Source organism: Ornithodoros turicata, chromosome 8 (assembly GCF_037126465.1).
Source record: "Ornithodoros turicata isolate Travis chromosome 8, ASM3712646v1, whole genome shotgun sequence".
NCBI classification, from domain to species: Eukaryota; Metazoa; Arthropoda; class Arachnida; order Ixodida; family Argasidae; genus Ornithodoros; species Ornithodoros turicata.
In genome coordinates this window covers 27,833,452-27,856,800 of record NC_088208.1, presented here as the reverse complement: position 1 = coordinate 27,856,800, position 23,349 = coordinate 27,833,452, and the positions used below count along the sequence as shown (strand labels likewise).

Sequence of the window (23,349 nt, the reverse complement as noted above, 5' to 3'; positions counted from 1 at the left end):
GCATATGGTGAAAGAATATCACATGCACACAAGCTCGTCTACCAAAAGGGGATGGGAAGCTTGAGGATAGTGACACAACTGAAGTGTCCGCCACAGTATCAATGCTAGAAAAAAATGAATGACATAAGAGCAGGATTGGCGTAAGTGGGATGACTATAAAACATATATGTACATAACATCGTTAAATGAAGAAACATCTCACAAAATTGATGCAATGCATGATGCAGAGGAGCCTTTGTCTTTGTGCCTTCATTCCATATGCCCTATATGTGGTAAACTACATTGAGCAATAAATATTTCAGTCTATGTATGCGGTGAAGAAGCAAGAAGATTACATCTTTGCCACTTTAGTCACAGTCTTTCAGATCCATCAAAGTGGTCAACCAGGGTGAGTAGCGTGCAAAGCAGGTCACCATGCTATTCAGTTTTAACCCGAAATGCCTGTTGCAGAGACATACTGGTTTTCTGCACTGGCCAGGAAGAGATTGAATCCGCTGTCAAGGCTACAAGAGAAACGAGATCACAGCTATCTCCAGGTACCATAGTTATCCATGGAGCTTACCTTTTGAAACTGCTCGTTCATTCATTCCTTCCATTCATTCTTCTGTGTCATTAATATCTTGTTTTGCATTCTAATTGCTGTTTGAACAGTGTTGGTGCAGTGCAATACACCACCTGAGGTGCACCACATTGAAGCTATATTTCTGAGAGCACTTTTAAATAGGTTTCATATTCTTCAGACGTCAGTTTTTGCTCTCGTTATTCGCAAATTATTTAATTAAAGCTTATATTTGACTCAGCTTTTCTATTGCTTTGCTGCTTTCAAGCCCACGAATTAGATTTAATGTGACCATTGTGGTAGTAGGCATCCAGGTTGGTATTAAACAAGTGCTGCTTTCAAGTGATGTACGTGAGAGTTACGTGTACAGCAAACCAAACCTAATGTGTCTCTAAGAACTAAGTATTTATTTATGCAATAAATATCTTGCGGTACTTTATTCCACCATCGCTGTTGTAATTAAAACGCTTAGCTGGTGTGTAAAGTAGTCTTCCATATTTCCAGATGAGCAAAACATTGTTGCATACCCACTTTACTCTGCACTTCCATCAGATGTGCAGCTGAAGGTATTCCAGCCTGCAACTGAGGTAAACATATACACTGACCATCTTTGTCTGGATGCATGCTCAGTTGGGGCTTAACCAGACAATTGAATCTTCTGTTTAGTATTGCACTTTGAGGTTCTGCATGGCCCAGTGCAAATAAACTTTATTTTGAATGAAGAGTACATTTATAGTATTAGAGCAGGGTGAATAGCAAAATTTCCATTGCAAATAGTTTACAAATATTTCACTTACACTTCGAATTGAAGCCGAAGAATTTCTTCAGATGGCGAATGGAATTAGAATAATAAAAAAAAAGGCCCATTTGAATAATTTTGAAACGTCCACAGTACAGTGTTGACCATGTGCTCACAAAATTTTTAGACTCTAGTGACAGAAAGCTGTAAACAGTGTAAAGCGGGGTTCACCTAACGCTCGAGTGTAATGAGGTCAAGCCGACTTGCAGAGTGGAGCCTCACGCCAAAAGAACCATAGTGGTAACGTGAAGTGGGCTTCACCTAAGTATTGGATGTAATGAGGGGAAGCCGACTTGGCGAATGGCGATAGCGATGCCTCGCCTCAGTACTATTCGAAAAAATATTCGAAAATTTTGAATACTGAAAATTGGTTGCAAATAGCATTCGAATAGCATCAGATATTCGTTTTATATTCGAAATTTCGAATATTCGCACAGCTCTGATTTATGCATATTAGCCTCCCCCCTTTTTGAAATCAAGCAAGTTATACATTCATCTGCAGAGGAAGAGCAAAGCTTTTTATACTTCCTGCTGCGCAAAGCAAAGATGGGCTACGCTGGTCGCTGCATTTTTTCCGAGGTTTTCGATGTTTCTGAAAGACTTTAACCCACTTTTTATGCGTTCCTGATTGAGTTTAAATTTGATACAGCAATTTTCCTTGGGACTCTGCCCCTTTGTGTATCTGCATTGTGCGTGCTCTACAAGGTGTCATGCTCTTCCTTTTCTGTTATTGCTTTCCCAGGGGACACGGAAAGTCATTTTCGCGACAAACATTGCAGAAACCTCTGTTACTATTCCTGGAATCAAGTTTGTCATTGATACTGGAATGGTCAAAGAAAAGTATGTTCCCTTCTCCTCTTCTGTTCACCTGATGGCTGTAGATGAATGAGTAATGGAATATATGAAAGTATAAAAATCTTTTGAATAGTGAGGTGAGTGTACGTAAGTAAGGTGAATTATAACCTTCCAGAAGGATATTTTGGTTATTAGGCACTTTCAAGCCAATAAATACCAAATTTTAAGTTATTTATGCGTGTTTAAATTACTAAATCATCTATGCCTTGCCTAGTCCAGCGTTCTTGTAGATTCATTGGCGTAAGATAATTTAATACATTTGATGATGTGAAGTGTACATATTGTACAATGAATGGAGTAATAACAACCTTAGAAACCATTCGAGTTCTGCATAAGTGCATGTGTGCATGCTGTCCGCAGGTGCATACTAGTTCGATAAGCCTATCTCTGCCAATGATTCTGTGCATATTCAGTAGTCCCAATAATTTTATATTATTAGCAATAATTTTACTGTGCTGTGCTGTGTGCTTTGGCATTATGTCTCTGTTGAGGGGAAAGAGTAAAGTTTGGAGAAACCACGTGACAAATATCTGTCCCCTCATACGGGGGTATCCATGGCATTCATCCATCCATACGGCATTGGTCCTCAGCAGAAACCACATGTGCTTCACCTTCAACTGTTACCCCCTAATTTGGGAGAGGGACCAATGAGGTCGCTCCACAGGCAATAGAGGAGAGAGGGAAGCTATGGAGCTGCAAAGACAGCTGACCTACTTGAATAACGTATTGTGCTGTAGTAGCGCTGCTATGAGTGGACACTAAGATGTTTCCTTGGGCGTGTTGGTGTGCTAAAACTTTAACATGAGGGACAACACAAAAAAGCACCACCACCACCCTGAGCACTACATGTTGCTATGAGTAGGTTTCGTTGGTGGAATAGGCACAACTATTGCTACTTAAAGTGTGAGCAGTGTTCTGTGCAAGCCACCGAGTGTAACACACGAATAATTTGATTAAGTACAGCCATAAAATATGTACAGCTGCTCAGGTACCTGATTCAGTAGCCATTTGTATGTCGTTTCACTTCTGTATAATTCGACTGAAACAGCATGTCTACTGACCACTCCCAGTAACTAATTTCTAGTCAGTTTGAAGAGAAAAAGGTGTGAGAAATAAGTGGTCTATGTTCCTCGAAAGGATAAGCACTGTACTGTACTTACGGAAGTACATGTGTTCTGTCCAGATTATTTCACCCAAAGATTGGTTTTGAAATGCTAAAAGTTCAAAAGATATCCAAGGCCCAGGCTTGGCAGCGTGCAGGGCGTGCCGGACGGGAGTGTAGGTGAGTCTCTTTTCGTTCAGTGAACCACCAGGGTGATTTATAAAGTGTGATGCTCTTATCGCTACTTCACCGTTTTGGACTCTACTGTATATTTTTGCTTTCTGTCGCCTGTAACCTGTTCTGGGACCCTAATAATTTTATCGTTCATCTTGTGGAGCCATACAGTGTATCTCCATTGTAACTGGAGCTAGAAACTTTTGGTCCAGCAGTTTTCGGGGAAATATCGGGTTAAACCGTGTTTTTGTTGATTTGAATTGTGGGGGTAAATATCGGGCGTAATCGGGTCTAACCCTAAAAAGTCAGGCCCTAATTATGTTAGTTACACCAGAATCTGTTCTCTCGAGGGTCCTTAGTTGAGAATTTGATAACTTGGTTATATTTCAAATGATAGCTTCCCTATTCTATACAGATATATATCAGTGGCTTCTGACCTGCAGATTTTTCTATCTACCTTCTTGGAATAGCTGAGTAATACAGCTTTTCAGCATGGCGTCCACCTTTGTCTGTGCCTAAGTAGTGACCAATATTTGTCCATTGGCGACTCCAATGTGTCGTTATTTCAGTGGCATCTGCTACAGGCTGTTCACGAGACAAGAGTTCGACAAGATGAAAGATTTCACAGTTCCGGAGATACAAAGGTATGTTCACTGTATCCACACTGCATCTGCTTTGAGAAAATTTGTTGAACCTTCTGTTCCTGGTGCTGGCTGCCTCTTCTGCTTTATGTTCTCTTTCATGTGGTGATCAGTGAAGAGGGGCTGAACCTGTCTAGGGTCCATTTCTTTCTTTTATAACTTTACGTGTATGATAACTGGACTAGAAATACATTCTGCTAATTGCATTCGCTTTGAAATTCTTTAGTCAGCGTTACCGAACTCTGCGAATCCTAGGAATCAATGAACGGTGAACTCTATCAAGCAAAAATAGACTGATTATTAAACAAAAAAAAGGGGGTCTACTGTAAGAGATTGTATTAGATGTAAACTCATTGAATACTAAGGCTGTGCGAATAGTGATTTTTGGGTTCGAATCGAATACGAATCGAATAGTAAAATCTTGGAATAGTAGCAAATCGAATAATGACGAATACCACACAAAAATGTGTGCTTATTACTGAATAGTAAGCAAAAGCTTGCATTGTATCCTGGTGCTCAGTTGTAGTTTGTGAGACTGACTGCAACTTGACAACTGACTGACTACACATATTTCATTGATGAATTTCGTTTGTGCTAGACTTGTCCTGGAAATTGTAATTCCAGACATAACGTAGCTGGCTGTGTGATTAAATCCCTCTTTCTATGGCGTCATAGCTGGTCCAGCCAAAGCTCAAAATAATTAAACCAACTTAAACATCCCTGCCAACATTTGCCAGAAAAATATTTCTCAAAAGTGGCAATTTTCAGTGATCCCTCAAATCGCACTTTTAAACCATGCCTGCAACCCCGCGGCACTGGCAGAAGTGTAAACCAGGCTTCGCATGATGCTCGGAGATATGAGGCGAAGCCAACTTGCAGGATATCATCACGTCCGCACGTGCAAAACTGTAAAGTAAGCTTCACCTAACACTCAGAAGCATGAGGTGAAGCCACCTTGCAGGATATACTTGAGGCGCAGAATTGTAAGGTAGGCTTCGCCAAACGCTCAGAGGCATGAGTTCAAGCCAGCTTGCGGAATTTCGAATATATTCGCGTATTCAATGAAATGTTATATGGTTCGAATGCGAATAGCGCGGTACCGTTATTCGGTACGAATATCGAATATTTCGAATATTAGCACACCCCTATTGAATACTGTTACCTCTTCAGTTTAGAATTAATTATATGACATTGTTAATTCACTTGCAGGTGCAGCCTTTCTGGGGTGGTACTACAGATGCTTGCTATCGGGATTAGTGACATCTTTGGTTTTGATTTCATGGACAAGCCATCCCAACACGTATGCTTTGTTTTTGCTGAGTTTCAACTCAAGTGGATAAAATGTCTATCTTACAACTACGCATGCATGAGTATGAAATGTATTAATTATGTAACTGCACTTTGTGCAGGAATATAAATTGCACTACGTGTGACAAAGATTAAAACTGTGCAGGTGATGTTTCTTGATCGCATTTTGTTTAATCTTGCAGCACATTGTAGAGGCGATGACACGGCTTCACCAGTTCAGAGCGCTGGAAAAGGCTGACACAATACGGGTGAGGTTACCTTAATGAGGCTTTGCTTACTCTTCTGCCTTTTCAGTGACGTTTTGCATGTGGAACAGAACATTTTTAAGCTAAGTCCCCTGATTTTCTACTGGCACTCTCCTGCAGTCATCCTGCTTAAAAGTATAAAGCGTTCAACTTCATAATATGCAACAAGCATGTTCGCTTTACTATGGGTGTGAATGCCAGTTTGTATGTAACACTGTGTGAGATGTGTAACCGTGTGAAGCTTTAAGAAAGAAGAAAGTGTGTTGCATCATTGCAATGCTCCTTCACATGTTGCTTGCCTGCATGAAGAGCTTTGCACTGCCATCTACATGCAGAGCTCTTTAAACTGATATCTTTAGCTATCTTCTTCTTTTCTTAGAAATAGTGATGCCCCCAGGTTTATGGGACCATTAAGAGATCCCAGGTCTATATCCAGATTTATGTTTGGTGCTTACAGCTGTCACCACTTGGGAAAAAGATGGCAAGATTTCCATTGGAACCTCGTTTTGCAAAAATAATCCTGGCCTCTCAAGAATTGGGCTGCACGTAAGCACCCTTTCTCACGGTATACGAAGAAGAAGTGGAAATTACCCAAGCTGTGACCGGACTTAAAGTAATATAAAGAAGCAACAAACAATACAAGTAAAAGAATGTGGAAGTATATTGTGGAAATAGTAACAATGATGCATGTAAGAAGTGTGATGTACAGTGTGTTTACTGTTTAAGCCACGTCCCCTTACCTACCCGCGGGGTCAGTGTTGTCTATACCTTGAGCCCATGCTTTTGCTTGTTGGTGAAACACATTGCTGCTGTTGGGGACTGGGCAGCCACACTGACAGAAGCATGATTCCCAATTTTCTTTTGAACAGGGAGGAGATTCTCACAATAATTTCAATGTTGTCAGGAGATTCTGTGCTATTCTACTCAGAAAAAAATGTAAGTTCCATTCGAAGCTCTTAGCTGTCCAACCTCGTGTGGACTCTCTCGTGTAATAATGCATCCGCATTCCCCAGAGGGACCGCAGGAACGAAACGTGGAAAAAGTTCCAGTCAAACGAAGGTGATCACATCACATTGCTGAACATATTCAGAGGTTTCAAAGGTGTCAAGGGAAACAAGGCAAGTGCAACATATTTTGTTAGCGGATGAAGAATTGCATAATAAGACTTCAAAGAGGGATCTGAAAATTACATTTGTTGGAAAGATTTATGAGCTGCAAAAGAATTTGACTGAAAATGAAAATGAGAAGATAAAAGAATGCATAATTTAAGTAACTTGCACTTGCAACTGTTCGGTATGTTGCGACACTTATATAAACACAATTTACTGGTCATTAGTTGGCTGGCTGTTTCGGCGAAATTTAATGCACACAGGACTAGTATTTCTTTGAAACACACTGACATGTAGGGAGAAGCTTTGTTACATGGCTTAGTTGAGCTATGTGAGAGGTGGAGCTCTAGTACAAGTCCAGATGGAAACTGTTCTGTTGATACTTTCTCATTGTGTCATTTTTCACTTAATTAAAGAGGCAGTTACGATATTTATAGTATGCTAGTCATCTAATCAATTGAATTGTGTGTTTCTCTAATACAGTCCTAAATAAAAGACATAGGGATTGAGGATGTGAAGCGCCCTTCACTTTTTTTTCCTCCTTGTATTAATAGTCACTCTTAGCCGCATCCCGTTTATGTTTTTAGCAGTGTTGTATGAGATCGGGACAGTGCAAGAAGAGGCTGCAATGAAATGTGGCAGCATTGCTCTGATAATGCTATGTGAACCAAAGCATGTATGCTAAAATCGCTGCACAGAAGTGTGCTAAGTGGTGCATTTTCTATGACACGATATGTATCATGACCATGACGTAATTACCGTTCTGCATTCATTGCAGGAATGGTGTAAAGAGAACTTTGTGAATAGAAAAAATATGATAAAAGTGCTGGACATTCGACGCCAACTTGCAGCACTCTGTGCACAGGCAGATGTTCCATTGAAGTCATGTGGAAAGGACACTGCTGCAGTCAGGTAGATAGAATTTTCTAGATTTATATGTATTGAAAGAAGCATGAGGAAAAGAAGCACACAATTAAGGAATGCTTCAGAATGTTGAACTCAAATAGTATTATCTCTTGGTTTTAGGAAGTGCATGATCTCAGGACTCTTCACAAATGTTGCTGAGCTGCAAAAGGAGGGACACTATACAACCGTAAGACATACTGGCAATGTCACATAAATGACAGCGAAAAACTAACACTCTGCTGTTTCGCACCCCCTGCAGGTTGAGTCCAGAAAACAAGTGTACATTCATCCTTCATCTTCGCTCTTCTCTTCATCACCGTCGTGCATCATATACACAGAGATGGTGGAAACTACTAAGTGTTACATGAAGTAAGTCAGATGAAATGTGAAAAAAAATATATATATATATTAAGTATATCTAAAAGTCTGAAAATTCAGACGTCAAAATTAAAGTATTCCCTTCATTTCGCACATTTTTTAATGCCCAATCTTTTAGTCCTTACCTCACCTTACGTTTCATGTACTCCAAAACCAACTCAAATGTTTGTGGTTCCCAGTTTTTTGCGAAACAGGCAGAGGGGATATTTTTTCAATTTCCTTTACATCGATTTTTCACTTCTTAAAAGTTTTTTCTTTGCATTGCATAAGTTTTTTATTTTTTTCAGTAGGGGGATATAATTTCACAAATTCTGGATGAAAAAATGTGTGGCTTCATTGGCTTCTTGATAAGGCAGGGATTTCTCATACTGCATTTGATAAAAGCATATTGCACATGCTTGTGCTGTAAAGCACTTCAAGTGCTTACCAGTACCCTGCACAACTAACTGTAAAGACAGTTTTCCATTCCACCATACTTTCCGAAGTGTCAAATCTTTGAATGCCCTTGAAGTTCGGAATTTTCGGGAAAATTAGGAGCTGCCAAACATTAAAGGAGCGCAGAAGTCATTTTAACGCCCTTTTTCTTTCTATAAAACTTAAGTAGGCCAGTAAAATGCACCATGAGAAGTAATTCCCCCCACAGAGTCATAATTATCGCAGGAATTGAATTTAAAGTACGCCGCAAAAAGCGACTGTGCGTAACGGTGGTGGAGAGCAGTACCAGCCTGTGACCTTGCACTAACGCTAAACTGTCCGCGCTTGCTGATTGGTTCATAGTATCGTCTGCTAGTCAGCTGTTGAGTGCTCTGAAGAAGCATTGCTCACAGGGAAGCTCCCGCGGAACAATGAAATCCTCCATGCTCACGGGCACCCTTTACCTAGGTAGGTACCCAGGGTGCCTACCCACCTGGACAACCTGGAAAACGGAATTATCAGGGAATTTTGACGTGACTGGAAAAGTCAGGGGATTGTCAGGGAATCTGCCAAAGAGGCAGCTCAAGTCAGGGAAAATCGCGGACAAGTGCTGTCACGACGTGCAGTGAATCGCGAGTGCGGATGAGTGGTTGAGTGGCCCCGCCCCAGCAAAGTTGCCGCGGGTAGCAGTTCTCCAATACGACAAAGCTCAGAGGCAGAAAAGTAGGTCAGTTTTACTGATCTCTCAATAGACCTGTTTTATGAAGGATGTGGGGGTATCAAAACATAACAGCAGGCACCAAGGTCCCTTTTGTTTTTGTCAGAGAGTCAGTGAAAACTTGGAAAGGCCAGGGAATTTGAAGGGTACACCTTAGTAGACACCCTGCACCCCCTCCCCCCTCCCCTAGGGAACAGCTTTATTGTCTACAAAAGAAGGAAGCCCTCATGCACACAAAAAAGAAGACATGCGCTAACCTCAACTGTCCCCGTAGACGTTATGACATCATAGGTCATCCCTCTCCTCCTTGTTACACCCCGGGGGGCGAGTCGAGAGTGAATGAGCACGGCTGTGTTTGTGTACGTTTTTTTTTTTTTCTGGGAAAAAGAAATTGCATGCATCAAAACCTTTTGTGCTGTTCGACAAATTGATGCATATACTTTCGTCAGGCGTCTTAAACTGAAAATATTTTGGACGGCACTCTGTACTCTTTTAAGGGCTTTACAGTACCGTACAGACTTGGCCATCCATTTAAAGTTGATGATAAGTTATTCTTTGTGTTGTCTTTTCTTTTCTCTCTTTTTTTTCATACACTACGAATGAATGCAATGATAGTCGTAGTCGCTAGTCGCCTTTGTAGGCTTCAATATGTTTTGAGAAGATCTTGTCAGCATCCTTCGTGTGTATTTACTGTGTGACTGCTATTCTTTTGTGTTACTTCTGTTCTTTTTGGAGTGTATTTGGTTGGATTCTGTTGCATGGCTCTCCCCTTAACATGATGACCCTGCTGGTGAGGTAGTCCCATAAATAAATAAGCAGTGGGGCACTGACGATCACATTTCATTTACCATAGTAGCGTGTGATCGCTTATTGCCTTTTGCGCTTTTAAAACGTCCTTCCGAAAGCGTGCTTAAGTTGGCAGCAGATTTGTTCAAAAAGTGACGCTGACATGCCCGCTGTTGGCGCTGAGGTCTTGCAGTGGCACCGCCTTGGGAACATGGAACCGTGATGTCACGGGTAGGATTCTGAGCAATCGACACTGCCGGAGCACGGTGTCTCCTTCAGTGAAACAGTGATTGCTCCGTATACCTGCCGATTTTTCTCGTTCTCGCTCAATGGCGCCCTAGTTTGGGAATATTAAATCAAGAAGTAAGCCACATTTTCTCACTCGCATTTAAAAATTGCTCGTTTGGGAATGCAGTTTAAACACCTGCGACCTCTTCATATTCTCGCTCACGCTTTGAAGATGCCAGCTTCGAAACCAATGGAAAACCCACAAACAGATGAAAAGGTATTTTCTATTTTGCAATCAATCAAATGAAAATGTAGATATAAAACAACACATAGTAACAAAAATAACAAAATTTTATGTGTGGAACGTCACAGAATAACCATCTTTGCCTCATGGAGAGAGAGTCTTGAAAGCTGAACACGTCATTGAGTGTGGCATTGTACCCTATGGCAATGTGTGCATGCCTTTCATTGCACTTGTGTTCCATGCATCATCACCGAGCCAGGACCCTCACGAACTGCATGTGGCAATCGATAATAGAAAGGTGGAGAGTGCATCATGCACGCACAAAGTGGGGTGTGAGCTTGAAGGCAGAACCTGAGCTTCAGCATTGCAAAATAAGCTGGTGTGGCTATGGCATGTGGAAATGTGGGGCATGCCTGATATTTGTGCCTTCTCAAAGGGCTCAAACTCCTTGTTGAACTGTGTTTTGTTGTGAGCACTGGCGTAGCGGTAAAACCAGTAATACCTTGCCAGGCCTTGGTATCACGTCTTAATTTCGATTTATTTCGGTTTACTCCAAGAGCGCAACGCGGAGGAGGCAACAACTTGGAGGCAGGTCACACTTGTAAGACGACAATGGGGTGCACAGTAATGTGGTTGCCTGCTGTACACTGTTTCCCCCACTGGCAACAGAACGTTTGGTTGTGCATTGTAGTGTTAAAAGTGGCCCTTAATTTTCCTTTTATGCCTCTGCTTTCTTCACATAGTTGCCGTGCTGCTGCACATTCACAACAGAAAAGAGTTTGTGGAGCTACCACTGACAAATCTGCCATCGAACATTTCGATGCCGGCGGGATATTCAAAGTCCTCTTCACTGAAATGCTTGCTGCAGGCACGAAATGTGCCTGAAATTCCTCTCCCCATTTTAATTTTATTAGCCATTCCTTCCGAAGCTTTTGTTTGTCGGTAGGGTCATAATGAAAGCTCGCGTCTTTTTTCCCACAACCTGTCTTACATTGCGGAACAGAGCAGTACGACAGCGTTCTGAAGCCGATCCGATCCGATCCGACCCGACCCATGTCGTCACAACGTCGCGATTGCAGTGCCACGAATGGTCGCGGACGCCGCTGGACAGGAGATGAGAACCGCGCGCGCGAAATACCCAGCAAACCGTATATGTCCAGAAACTGTCTACGGGATATCCCATTTGGGACGTTGGGATATCCCACGGACCTTGCCACAGAGCCCATTGACATCCAGGAGACGTTCTGTGGACTAGCACTTCTTAGTCATTCGTAGATCCACTGAATATCCCAGGAACGGCTCTTTAGGATATATGGACGTATGTGAGACATCATGCAAGCAGGTTGAACTTTGCCTTTTAAAAGTTATGCTAGTGTCACTTACGTTTTTTTACACAGTGTACATGATGTTGTGAGCAGTCCTGGGGAATGAAGTTACTTCTAAGCAGTTAAGATTGACCATCAATTCGAATACAAGTTGGCGTGGGGTAGTGAAAGGCGATGAGCGTTCACTCTGATCATATGTAGAGGAGAAACAGGAAATTCTAAAGGAACTAAGCTGTTGCAGTATACATGCAGTTCCTTTAAGATAAATATGAAAATTGAAGTATCTAAACGTAGAAAGCAACAACCTTTTTGCCGTTTTAATGTTGCTAGTGCTTTTGCAATTACACAAGTTGCATGATGATAACTGGTTTATCCTACGTGCCCAAGAGGGCACACGTGTTAGGCTGCGTCTGCACTGGCGACGTTTCTTTCCCTTCAGCGGCGCGAATACCAAACGAACAAGACAGAAAATTCGTACAAGAACTGCGTTACGCGATTGGGTCATAACGTGCGAATGTTTTATCGCAATCATTCTCCCAATGTCATTAACCTCGACGGTGTTACAGCATATCCATTAGTCTATCTCATAAAATGGGGAACTTAACACCTCTCATGTAGTATACCTGAATAGGATGTAACAGCATCGGCTGACTACTTTTTTTGTGTGTGTGGTCTCTTTTCTCTACGCTAGGTTGTCTCGGAAAGCAAGTAGGCTAACACAGTCACTCAACCAAAGAGGAAATAGGAAACGTCTAGCGGTCATACCGAATGCATGATTCCTTCTGCATATGTAGATTGGGGAGCTGGTTTTCACACATGCAGACTACACTGGACTACCAGCTCCCGTGGCATAGTGGTTAGGATGACCACTTTCCACGCCGAGACTGGGAGGTGACGCGGGGTCCGCACCGGCTGTGGTGTCTAGGGGTTTTCCCTGGGTTTTCTGGTAGACTATTCAAACGAGTGTCGGAACATACAGTTCCCCCTGAAGTCGCCCCAGGACGCATACTAACCCCCTATCCCCCACTCCTTCCTGCTGTCCTCTTTCCATCTGTCCACGTGTGTACGCCGCTCGTAGTCACAGTTGCTTCGCGGCGCTAACATGAAACAACAAAAAAAAATACTGGAGGCTCACAATCACCTCGACAGTGAGCTAGCAACATAGCGCAATCGGGAGCACTAGAGTAGATCATTGTCTATAGTGATGAAGCGCCTGATTTACTATCGTTCAAATAGAGTATTGTTGTTCGCAGCAGTCGTTAAAGCAACGTTGCTCGTGCATGGACATCAACCCAGTTCGTCAACTCATATAGTCTGGAGCCATCGATTGGTTTTGAGATTAGAATTGTACCGCACTTGTGAGTGGCGTGTAGGTGACACGTGTAAAATCTGGTTGAACAGGCCTTTGTAGTTCTGAAGAAAAAAAGAAGCCACGCGTTCACGTCTGTCTTCGTTTCCATAGCGACGTATTTGGGCAGGAGCTGCTGCACCTTTGTAGATTGCGTTGCGAGGGTGCGCCACCGAGATAAAGGTGAAGGGTTGGGAGATGATGAAAAAATTGTAACTAGCAAGTTTTGTCTGGAACCGATGGGTTCACTAGCCTGTAACCGTAATTAATAAGGTTGCTCCCAATAAACGCCGGAAGCAGCTGACTCTGGACATAAGAAAGCAGACGACAGCGTTTTCTCACGCGTCAAATGCTAAGCGCCTGACTGACACATAGAACTCTCATAACAGCTATAGAAACCAAGCTAGCGAAGAGTGGCGTCTCGACAAGCCAGCCGCCATGATAGATACGGTAGGCCTAACATGTTACGAACGGTATCTCCTACAAGCTCCATGTGCCATTCCTTGCGGAATAGAAAGCAATGCAAGCGCACGTGATGATAGCAGACAAAGCAAAACACGCTTCGCACACGGCGGAGCACGCGGAGCCCAGCAGAAGGAAGCACGACTTGGATTGGATTGGATACCAGGGGGCCGAAGCGGAGTGGCGTTCACGCGTGGAAAGGCCGTGGCCGAATCCACCGTGTCGGTCATGGCGCCTCCCAGACTTCGACGCTGGGAGCGGGTATCGCCTCCGTACAAGTCCTTTGCTCTCCCCTACTTCTCTCTCCCTCCCACCCTCCCAGCTTTCCTTCTAGTTCTCGCCCATCTCCTTATGATTTCTACGAATTGACAAGTGTAGGACATATTTCATTTCTCATTCTTGAAGCCGCCGCCGCCTCATCGTTGTACAGCCGGCGGCATTTCGCGTGCGGCGCGGTCATGGGGCCAAAAGTTTAGGAAACGTTTTGCCGACGTGTTTCCCTGCGGATAGAGGATAGCCATCCTGCCTAATCAGCGCTGGAACTGCTCTCTGCCGCGTTGCCTTTTATTTGTCTTACTTTGCATGCGTTCCTTATCTTAGAAGGCCAGTGAGAAACTTACGCAACGGGGGGAAGCTGAAAATGTAAAACTAGGTTGGTCGCAGTTTGGCGCTCTAATTTATACTTGCAGCGCCGTTATTTGCGGTTCCCTATCGTCGTGCACATCTGGCTATTTGTGTTAGATTATTTCATGTGGCTAACGAAGAGTAGAGCTAGTAACGGCATGACAACACGAAGGCGCCTGCGTTTTCGGGGTCACCGCATTTTAGAACTTAGTGGCTATTGCATGAAGATGTCTGATAGACACAGCAAGATCGGTATCACTCTCTCTCGTGTCCTGAGGAGGCCGAAGAAGAACGTCTCGTGGACCTTGTCTACGCCGCCAGAGAGCTCATCTGTAAACAACTGTACACAAAGTTCCGACGAACCTTATTAGTGTTCACACCTTCATAATGAAGAGATTGCATTGTCCAACTGAGAATATATTTACACCGAGTTCATACATTCTTATAATTATTTCGCAGGAATCTGAGTGTGGTCGACCCCGATTGGCTGCTGGACATGGAACCACAGTACTTCAAGAGCAAACGACTAGCAGCTCACGACTCTTGACAACAGGACATCAATGAATTCGTCCTAAATGATAACTGTAAAGCCTTATGGATGACATTTCATGATCACCGAGAGATTCCTACAGCTGCGTGCATCTTTTACATTTTGGTTTTTATTGCTTTTGACGGACGCATCGAATTTATCATGGACCTGTGTGCCTGAATAAATGTTTTATTTTGAGCTTACACTGGTGTTCTTGTCAGCGTGTTCGGGCGCACCCTGCTGTCTGTAGACATTGTTTAGGAGGGGGGGATTGTAATCCGATACAAGGCACTACTACTGTTGAACTGCGGAGCATTTTGTCAATGGCTTCGTTTTTTTGGACATTAGAAATTGGCGTTGGGCATTTTGTAAGCTACATGAAGCTGTTTCTGAAAAGGCAGTGATCTGTCCAAAACGTACTCCAGCAATGCCACACAAGCCTCACGAGATCAACATGTAGCGGATTGGGCGGATGCGTCAGCTGATTTTATGAATTTTATGCATGCATATTCAGTGAAACTGTGAGAACATTGCCTCTGGGACTGGGAGGTAGAGGGTTCGAATCCTACCACCGGCCGTGCTCCCTGAGGTTTTCTGGCACACCTTCCAGACGAGTGTCGGAACAGTTCCCCCTGAAGTCGGCCCAGGACGCACTTAACCCCTGGCCCCCCCACTCCTTCCTGCTGTCGTCTTTCCATCTGTCCACGACCGTACGCCGCTCACAGCCACTGTTGCTCCGCGGTGCACACACGGTAGAAAAAAGTTTGCGCTGACGTTAATTGCCACGATTAAACACCGTATCGTCTCTTGGAACGCGAAAAACTGAATCGCAAACAAGTGTGACGTAGTAAGTACAGGCGTCCTTTCAGGACATAGTCCTTCAACCCGCGTCCACCCAGCCTCGGCGGATATCTCTTCGTTCCTTCCGGGAGCGACGTTCATTACGTACAAAGCAGACGAGCAACAGAGCGGATCCTCAGCCCGACTTCGTCGGTGGTCAACGGTATACTTGCGCGACTAACCTACTTGTTGCAAACAGGCGAGCTGCCAAGCAGTATTTCCAGTGATGGAGGTGTAACATATATATATATATATATATATATATATATATATATTTGTTTTTGTTTTTTGCGAGAGAGTATGTAGCTGCTTCTTTGAATGAGACGCAAGTGATTAGTAACTTTCCGTAACAGTTACGAATTACGGGATCGGTTTGGTGCCGATTCAACAAGAAGTAAGTTCCCCTGTCTCGGGTCCCCTCATTGTCGTAAAACATTCATGGCGGATTTCGGTTCGGGCCTCATTGACGCTGATCTTTCCGTGGCCTTGCTCAATCACTTGTTACTGTTTCAGACTTAGGTTTTCGACGCCATAGTCCCGTATTGTATTTATATTAGGTTGCGATGCTTCCGTTTTGAATGTTTTTGTCCCCCACCCCCTCATGTAACGCCCCCTTGTGGACGTTTGAGTTACACGTATTGTCATTAATAAATAAATAAATGGGTGTTCCAAATACGACGTTGGTATGAGTGTAGGTGCTCCCTTCAGGAATCCGGCTCTGGATCCTGCGCAGGGTAGTGAATACCGCTGCTCCGTGGGCGGAAGGCGAAAGTGAGCCCTCGATTGCAGGGGAAATAAGAGAGATGGGCTACATTCGAGGAAAGACGGATCCTCCGAATTTTGTTTCCTTGCTGACAGAGTTCCTGTTGGGAAATCCCTAGAAGGATGCTGCAGGGCTACCGCTTGTCTCGTCAACACGGGACTAAAGTTAAAAATGAACAAAGAAACATGTCAACCGCATGGTGCCCGTAGCAGGGGTGACTTGGCGCCTGTAACTGCCCGTGACTGGGAGTGCCTGAGCTTGTGGGCACATAAAAAGACGACACGACAGACTCAGGCTTCCGCAGTCGTGGATATATACCCCAACAGCTCGCCTGCATTTATGCCATTTTGTCCGTAACTGTCAGTTATTCCGAGCACTGAGAGTTTATTTATATCCACACTGTCGATATAAAATGCGCCTCTCTTCGCGAGTCGATGCGCCTCTTCCTCGAAGCATCTTCATTACTTGATGATTCGGTCGTGTGAGTCGGAATAAAGAGAGAGGGACGTTCCTCTTCGGGTCACTGAATCCAAGGACATCAAGGCCCGTTCACATGCACACCCAGAAGGCGTAATGTACGAAGCACAGATTTTATGCGGAGGTTCCTCCCTGAATGCGCCGGGCAGGCACAGGAAAGAGTAAGATGACATGCGAGCCAGACCAAGGTGGAGAGGCGTCAAATGCAGAGGTTATTCACTTCTCCCAGTATCGTATGCGTATCGTTGCTTTCTGTTCCACATTTCATCCCTCAAGCAATCGAGTACGAGTACGGTAGCACGCATTTTGTTTACACCGACTCGTTGCCGCGTTGTTGACGGAGATATATTTCAAAGTGTATTGTCAATTGCGCACGTCAATGAAGCAGGTCTGAAACAACAGACACCGTTACTTTTCCGTGTTAGCGCCGCGAAGCAACTGTGGCTATGAGCGGCGTACAGACGTGGACAGATGGAGAGAGGACAGCAGGAAGGAGTGGGGGACAGAGAGGGGGTTAGTATGCGTCCTGGGCCGGCTTCAGGGGGAACTGTGCTGAAATTCGTCTGGAAAGTCTTCGGAAAACCCAGGGAAAACCTCAGACAGTACAGCCGGTGACAGGATTCGAACCCGTGTCACTTCCCAGTCTCAACGTGGAAAGCGATCATCCTAACCACTGTGCCACGGGAACTGGTAGACACCGTTACTGACGACGTCAACCATCTTATTCGAAGATACACGCAGACTACTCAAGCATACATATACGCCCTAAGGTGCTTTAGTCGACTGCAGTGTAGGCACAATGTACTTGTTATTGTAACGGGAAACACATGTGACGGGGTATTGCCCGTATTACGCCTTCTCCAAGGCGTTGCTGAACGTGAACAGCTTTTCCAGGCACGTCGTTACGAAACTTTGTGCGGACATCAGCCCTATTAAAATGACGAAGCCCAGACCCGGTACAAGATGTGTTATCAGTCCTTCCTCTCGGCAGCCATGAGCGTATCCGTATCTCACGACATAGACAAAACCATCCTGTCCTGGTAGCTGGTCCTTGACCCCCTCTCTACAGTTTGATGGATATGTCGTGGACCTATTGGCTTTTCGACACCGGGGTTAAGGGGCTGGGAGGTCTTGATCCTGGAGGCATGGATGCTGTCCACACTTTTCGCCATCACGGCTCTAGGCACAGGTAAACAATAGAAAATTTCCGTTCGCGTTTTGTCCTGCATACACCGAACTGAAGATTACGTAAATATGTGGAATATACTCACCGTACAGACTAGACAACATTCACCGTCATGTGCACATGTTGAGAAACACGTCACAATCCTAGCGTCCAATGACTTCGACACAACAGCCGATTCCTTCGCCTGGACTACTACAACATTAACTCAGGTGGCTACAGAGCCAATTGTTTATTCACTTATTTTTTCTCAAAACCTTTTCTTGAGTGTACAAATGCCCCCACTCCTACATGAATCAGCATGGAGATTTTCTTCTCGCTACAACAAAGAGATCGCTTCCCAGCAATTCTCGAGAAAACGTGCTGCCATTCTTGACCGTGTCGTCGTGAGCCGTCGGAATAAATGAAGCAGCTCACCTCTATCGTTTCCCAAGATCTCGTAATGAATTGCTTCGAGGAGCTTCCTGTCTTGGTGCCTGCGTCCGTCAGCGTCTGACGGAATGTTTCTATGCAAGCGACGTGGACGTTCGATGTCTGGCCAGATGAGCCTTAGCAGGAAAGCTATTCCACCACAGGCGCTGGCCCAATAACCTTGATCCTCGGTCGCAGAATACGCGCCACGATGGATCGTTTCCGACGGTGCCTGACACTTCCTCGTTCCGGTTTCATGAGATCTCGCTAAGCACCAGTTCTTGTAATACGCGGAATGAATATTTGTCGTCGTGCTACAAGGTATCAAGAGCGCGCCCTTGCAAATTCTGTTCATATCTGCAGCACCATCAGCTGACCGTTTGTATTGCCATCTGTAAGAATGGACAAGCGCAATGCTTGCTCATATCACACGCGTTGGTGTTTCTCCTGGAACATCAGAAGGTTTTAGGGCAGTGCTTTTTGACCACAATAGTTTACGTTGAAAAGAGTAATCAGAAATGTCTGGAAGACAATCCCTGCACGTCCTGTTCTCTTTTGCATAAAGAGATAGGAAGGTCTCGTATATTCAGGGTATCTGACCAGTAGAGTAAGTCTGAAGTACACGAAGAAGACAAAACGCAGGTTAGCTGGTGAGCCATGATAGGAACGAAAACCCCGAGACAGAGGAACACATCTGGGGAGTCTGTTATGTCGTCCCTGTGTGTTCCTGCATCTCGAGGCTTTGGTTCCTATCATAGGTATAAACTCCAAGGTACTTGCAACGTGGGACGCAAATTACGCAGAGGACTTCCCAACCTCAATGAGATATGCTATCGTCGTCGTCACTGGTTTCTGTGACGATCCCCAATGCCAGTTACAAGCTATCTCATTCGACTTCATGCCACCGGGTACGATCCTTGTGTGGCAATAACATGTCGAGCAACACCGTCTTTCAAAACCTGCGACACTTTTGAAGACTTCCCTTTCCGGCCAGGAAGACCGCAGTAATGGTGTCCCGGTGTATACGCTGCTTAACCTAGGTGGCGCCCTTTAGAATGCCCTTTTTGACTCACCTGCCATACCTGGCGAACAGGAAGCGTGCCAATGTCAAGACTACGGAGCCTCTTCAAAGTAGAGCGTACGGCAACATCCTCACACGGGCTAACGACCTTCTCCTTGAAGTCTTTAGCTGAGGGGAGCCGCACTGGAGGCGTGACAGCGTCGTAAATGATTTTATATTGTTGTATTCGCACGAAAGTAACAGAACGGTCCTGTTTGGTAAAAAGTGGGTTAGTGGGAAACGATGTGTAGTGTGTATCTTATCTCTACATTGTTGTAAAAGGCAAGATTGGTCCTGGACGTTAGGATCCTTTAGTATAAATTTACAAGCTGAGGACTGAGATAGGAGTACGATAGGCGATCTTGTCCTGGAACAGCGACGTGATGGCATGCTGTTTGCCCTCTTAAGATCTAGTTGGTCTTGAGCGCTTTGCAAGACACGAATACCGTTTGTTTTGGTGTGTGGCGTGGCCAGGATCTTTACAGAGCAAGTCCGCTGCTCTTGACAAAACCGCTGCATAAAACGAAGAATCGCGTGTTTACCAACATCTTCAGCATGCTGCTTAACGCTAGCACTCTTTCTGCGAATATCTGTGGCACACTTTTACACTTTAGTTCTGATGTACACGAGTCTGCAATGTGCACCGATAAACGTGCACTTGTCCAGCCATCAAGGGGCATAATGTATGTCTATTTATTGTGAGACCCTTCACGAACTCTCTTTGTACCATACATCACTCTCGCTTTTTTGAGAGCAAACAGAGCGCGCTTGGTTAGTAGAGCTCAAATGCTTCTGTAGGTCGCACGATGCTTAAGATATGCATATGTAGTCACCACTACAATATGCCCGTGTTCCAAAACGGCACGTACGCGGTCTTCACTGCATACACGAACTGACACAATCTGGGAAAAGCGGCAGCGTGGATAAAGCAGCACGGGGCCCTTCCGGATGCTCCTTCGTCTCATTCACTACTATCCTTTGCACACGCACATCTCGCAACCGGGTTCGTCTAAGGGGTCACTACAGCGTCGACGGCTTACACCAGTGAATCGGTATTCACCAATAGTACTTCAGACGTATCTACGATCTCCAAAAAAGCATTTCGTCTCCAGATTGATCCGGATTCAGGTTCAGGGGGTGTTTCACGACCCAAATAGGGGACACCGTACATTGCAATGTTAGCGACGTCAGAGTTGCCGGCCTAGCCAATCGCTGGGGGAAGAGCATCGCGGCCCCGTGACCGGGAGGAATGCCTGGGATTACCGACGACGCAGACGGACTGAGGGGGGCTGGACTTTGGAGAGAGACTGCGTTTTTTTTCGGGGGGGGGGGCATGGCACGGAGACCGGTATAAAGACGGCCTACGTATCGTGGCGGCTGTTTGTAGTGCTCGTGGTTTTGTACTGTGCACGTCCCCTCGTTTAGGATTTTTTTCTACGGCACACGCCCGGTGTCTTCTCATTCACAAGGTGAGTTACGCGTTGCGTTCGTAAGGGGGAACGTTTATGCGCTGATAGAAGTAGTCAAGAACAGAATTGCGCGTACTTGTTTAGATGAAGCCAGTATATAGGAAGTCATACTTTTATTAGTGTCTTGTTTATGCTGTTTTCTTGCTGTTGTCTTTCTGGTCAGTTGAAATTTATTCTGGACTGAGCCTAAATGTAAATTTCTAATAAAATGTAAGCACATCCGTACAAACAACGTAACCGGTTAACCATGCCAGTGAAGGACTGAAATAAGAGAAGTAACGCGAGGGAAACACCCCATCGTTCTTGTAGAGAATATCGGCGTGCGGACGCCGCCGCAACCGGATTAGAAGCCGCTGGATATGCTTGGATAAAAACGCGTTCCCTGCCTCATAACAGTGGATGCAAGATAAGAATTCATGGCATTGTGGCTTACAATATCGGTATCAACACGCATCATAGTTCCGTCAGGGTACCGTAGGGTAACCGTATTGTAAGACACACAGGCACAGAGAGCTACTACGGATTATCTGGAGTCTTTAGCACTGGTCAACTCTTACGTTCTACAGATAAATTTTTTGCGTAGTTATCGTCGACTACCTTGCACTATTCCTCTAGTTGATAGAGTTCGAGGCAAAGGCTCGCAACTGAACTGTTATTCAATAATGCCATTATATTCAATAAGCATCTCACTACTCGCGCTCACCTCAGTGGGCAACACCTCACCACAGTGCAGGGGGGCAGTCTCAGTTGCGAACAAAACTTCCATTACGTTATCACATGTGTATGTGTGTGTATTAGAATTATGCAAGCTTCCGTAAGAACCTGCAGCTAGTACTATCACAGTAGCACTTGCTCGCGACTCCGACCACGTATCTCGGCAGCGCTGGAAGAAAATATTAAGCAATAAATCGCCGATGCCCGAATAAGATACCCGAAACCGAAGAGAGCAGCACGTTGACCTCACTACTGTGGCTTGAGATTCGCATATCACGCGTGTTCTGTGCATAACTTCGGAGGAGTGGTTGGTGTGCCCTTCGTCTGAAGCACATCAGTCTCTACAACAATGCGCTTAAATGACGAATGCGACAAGCGTGTCATGCAGGGTTCCCTGTTCAAGACATTCAGTAACCACTGCTCCATCATTGTCATCGTCTTAACGAGTTATGCTGACTTCCTCTTCAGGACCATGCATACCAGGCAGCTCGTCTTTGTCACCCTCGTCGTGGCATCCCTCCTGGTGCTTTCCAGAGCTGCTTACCCAGAGGCTTCACTTTACCAACCTAACATCAACCGTCAGAGCGGTGCAGCCAGCGCCGCCGCCGGCGGCTTAGCTTCAACCATCACCTCAGGTCTCTCGGGCCTCATGAATGGCGTGGTCTCGTCACTGCCTTCTATGATCACCAATGCCGTGCCCATGCTCCTCATGTTGGGTCTTGGCGGTCTCTTGCTTCCTCTGCTAGGTGTCAGCCTCTTCTTCAGGGAGGGCCAGAAACGGACCTTCAGTCTGCCGTCCATCAACCCAGCCATCATGGACGGTCTCGCCGATGTCCTCGACAGGGTTACCAAGGCTATTGAGCAGGGCGAGAAGAAGTACGCCACGAAAACCAACTAATGAACGCAAGACGGATCGTCCCCACTGTAAATAGGACACGACAAGGTAAAGTACCACGGAAGTTGGGGTTTATGGTATTTCCGGTAGCTTAGTATGACACTACAAGCTACGGACATCTCAACGCGTGGAACGATTACGGCAAAATCGCTTGAGGATGCGGGCTTTAGTCCGGCTAATGCTCCAAGTAACAACCACTAGCTTACGGGAGAAATGTAGTAGTAGGCGTACCTACAGGCATGCGCCTCACCCATAAGGACCGTGTAAGGAAAACTCAATAGAGAAACGCATATTGATAGGGTGTTTACCATAGGAGCGAAGCTCTTCAGCAGAGAACAGCACAGCTGTAACGTTATAGTAAACCACTTGCCGCAGCTGATGTCCGTTTGACCAACCTGCAGATTTAATGTACGGATCTCTCCACTGCACTGCAACAACCTGTACTATTCCCTGTCCGCACATTCGTACTCAAAGCCTCTCCTCATGAGACAGATATAGTTGTAGTCCTTGCGATGAGATGTCGACAGAGACTGGGGCAGACCCACTTTCCCATGTGGTTTGCAAAATCAGCTCAGTTTGGTTTTACAGCTGCCAGATCTTCTGTATCAATTGTTCGTCCTAGTCGAATGGAGCCATTTGTGAGGACATAACTGCAAATAATGTTGATTTTATTGATTTCCTTTTACATCACGTGCCACTGACGTGCCTTCTAGCGGTTGCATATTTAACCGGACATACCGGGGACCCCTTGGGGGAAACGACGGTCATAACGATGCCCTCTGG

At 45.0% G+C, this 23,349-nt stretch overlaps 1 protein-coding gene across 3 annotated transcripts in view; it reads left to right on the top strand.

The window, feature by feature from the left end:
- The window catches only part of LOC135366845 (ATP-dependent RNA helicase DHX33-like), a 124,730-nt gene extending 109,773 nt beyond the window's left edge, over positions 1 to 14,957 (top strand). For all 3 annotated transcript variants that reach the window (XM_064599787.1, XM_064599788.1, XM_064599786.1), the window contains exons 9-23: positions 303 to 388; positions 451 to 536; positions 1,064 to 1,146; positions 2,101 to 2,198; positions 3,397 to 3,495; positions 4,059 to 4,133; positions 5,340 to 5,430; positions 5,621 to 5,686; positions 6,141 to 6,229; positions 6,553 to 6,619; positions 6,697 to 6,801; positions 7,571 to 7,704; positions 7,819 to 7,885; positions 7,958 to 8,067; positions 14,685 to 14,957. In XM_064599787.1, coding sequence (XP_064455857.1) covers positions 303 to 388; positions 451 to 536; positions 1,064 to 1,146; positions 2,101 to 2,198; positions 3,397 to 3,495; positions 4,059 to 4,133; positions 5,340 to 5,430; positions 5,621 to 5,686; positions 6,141 to 6,229; positions 6,553 to 6,619; positions 6,697 to 6,801; positions 7,571 to 7,704; positions 7,819 to 7,885; positions 7,958 to 8,067; positions 14,685 to 14,772 — 1,344 coding nt within the window. In that variant the 3' untranslated portion in view covers positions 14,773 to 14,957. The remainder of the gene's footprint in view (positions 1 to 302; positions 389 to 450; positions 537 to 1,063; positions 1,147 to 2,100; positions 2,199 to 3,396; positions 3,496 to 4,058; positions 4,134 to 5,339; positions 5,431 to 5,620; positions 5,687 to 6,140; positions 6,230 to 6,552; positions 6,620 to 6,696; positions 6,802 to 7,570; positions 7,705 to 7,818; positions 7,886 to 7,957; positions 8,068 to 14,684) is intronic.
- Positions 14,958 to 23,349: the final 8,392 nt, after the last annotated feature.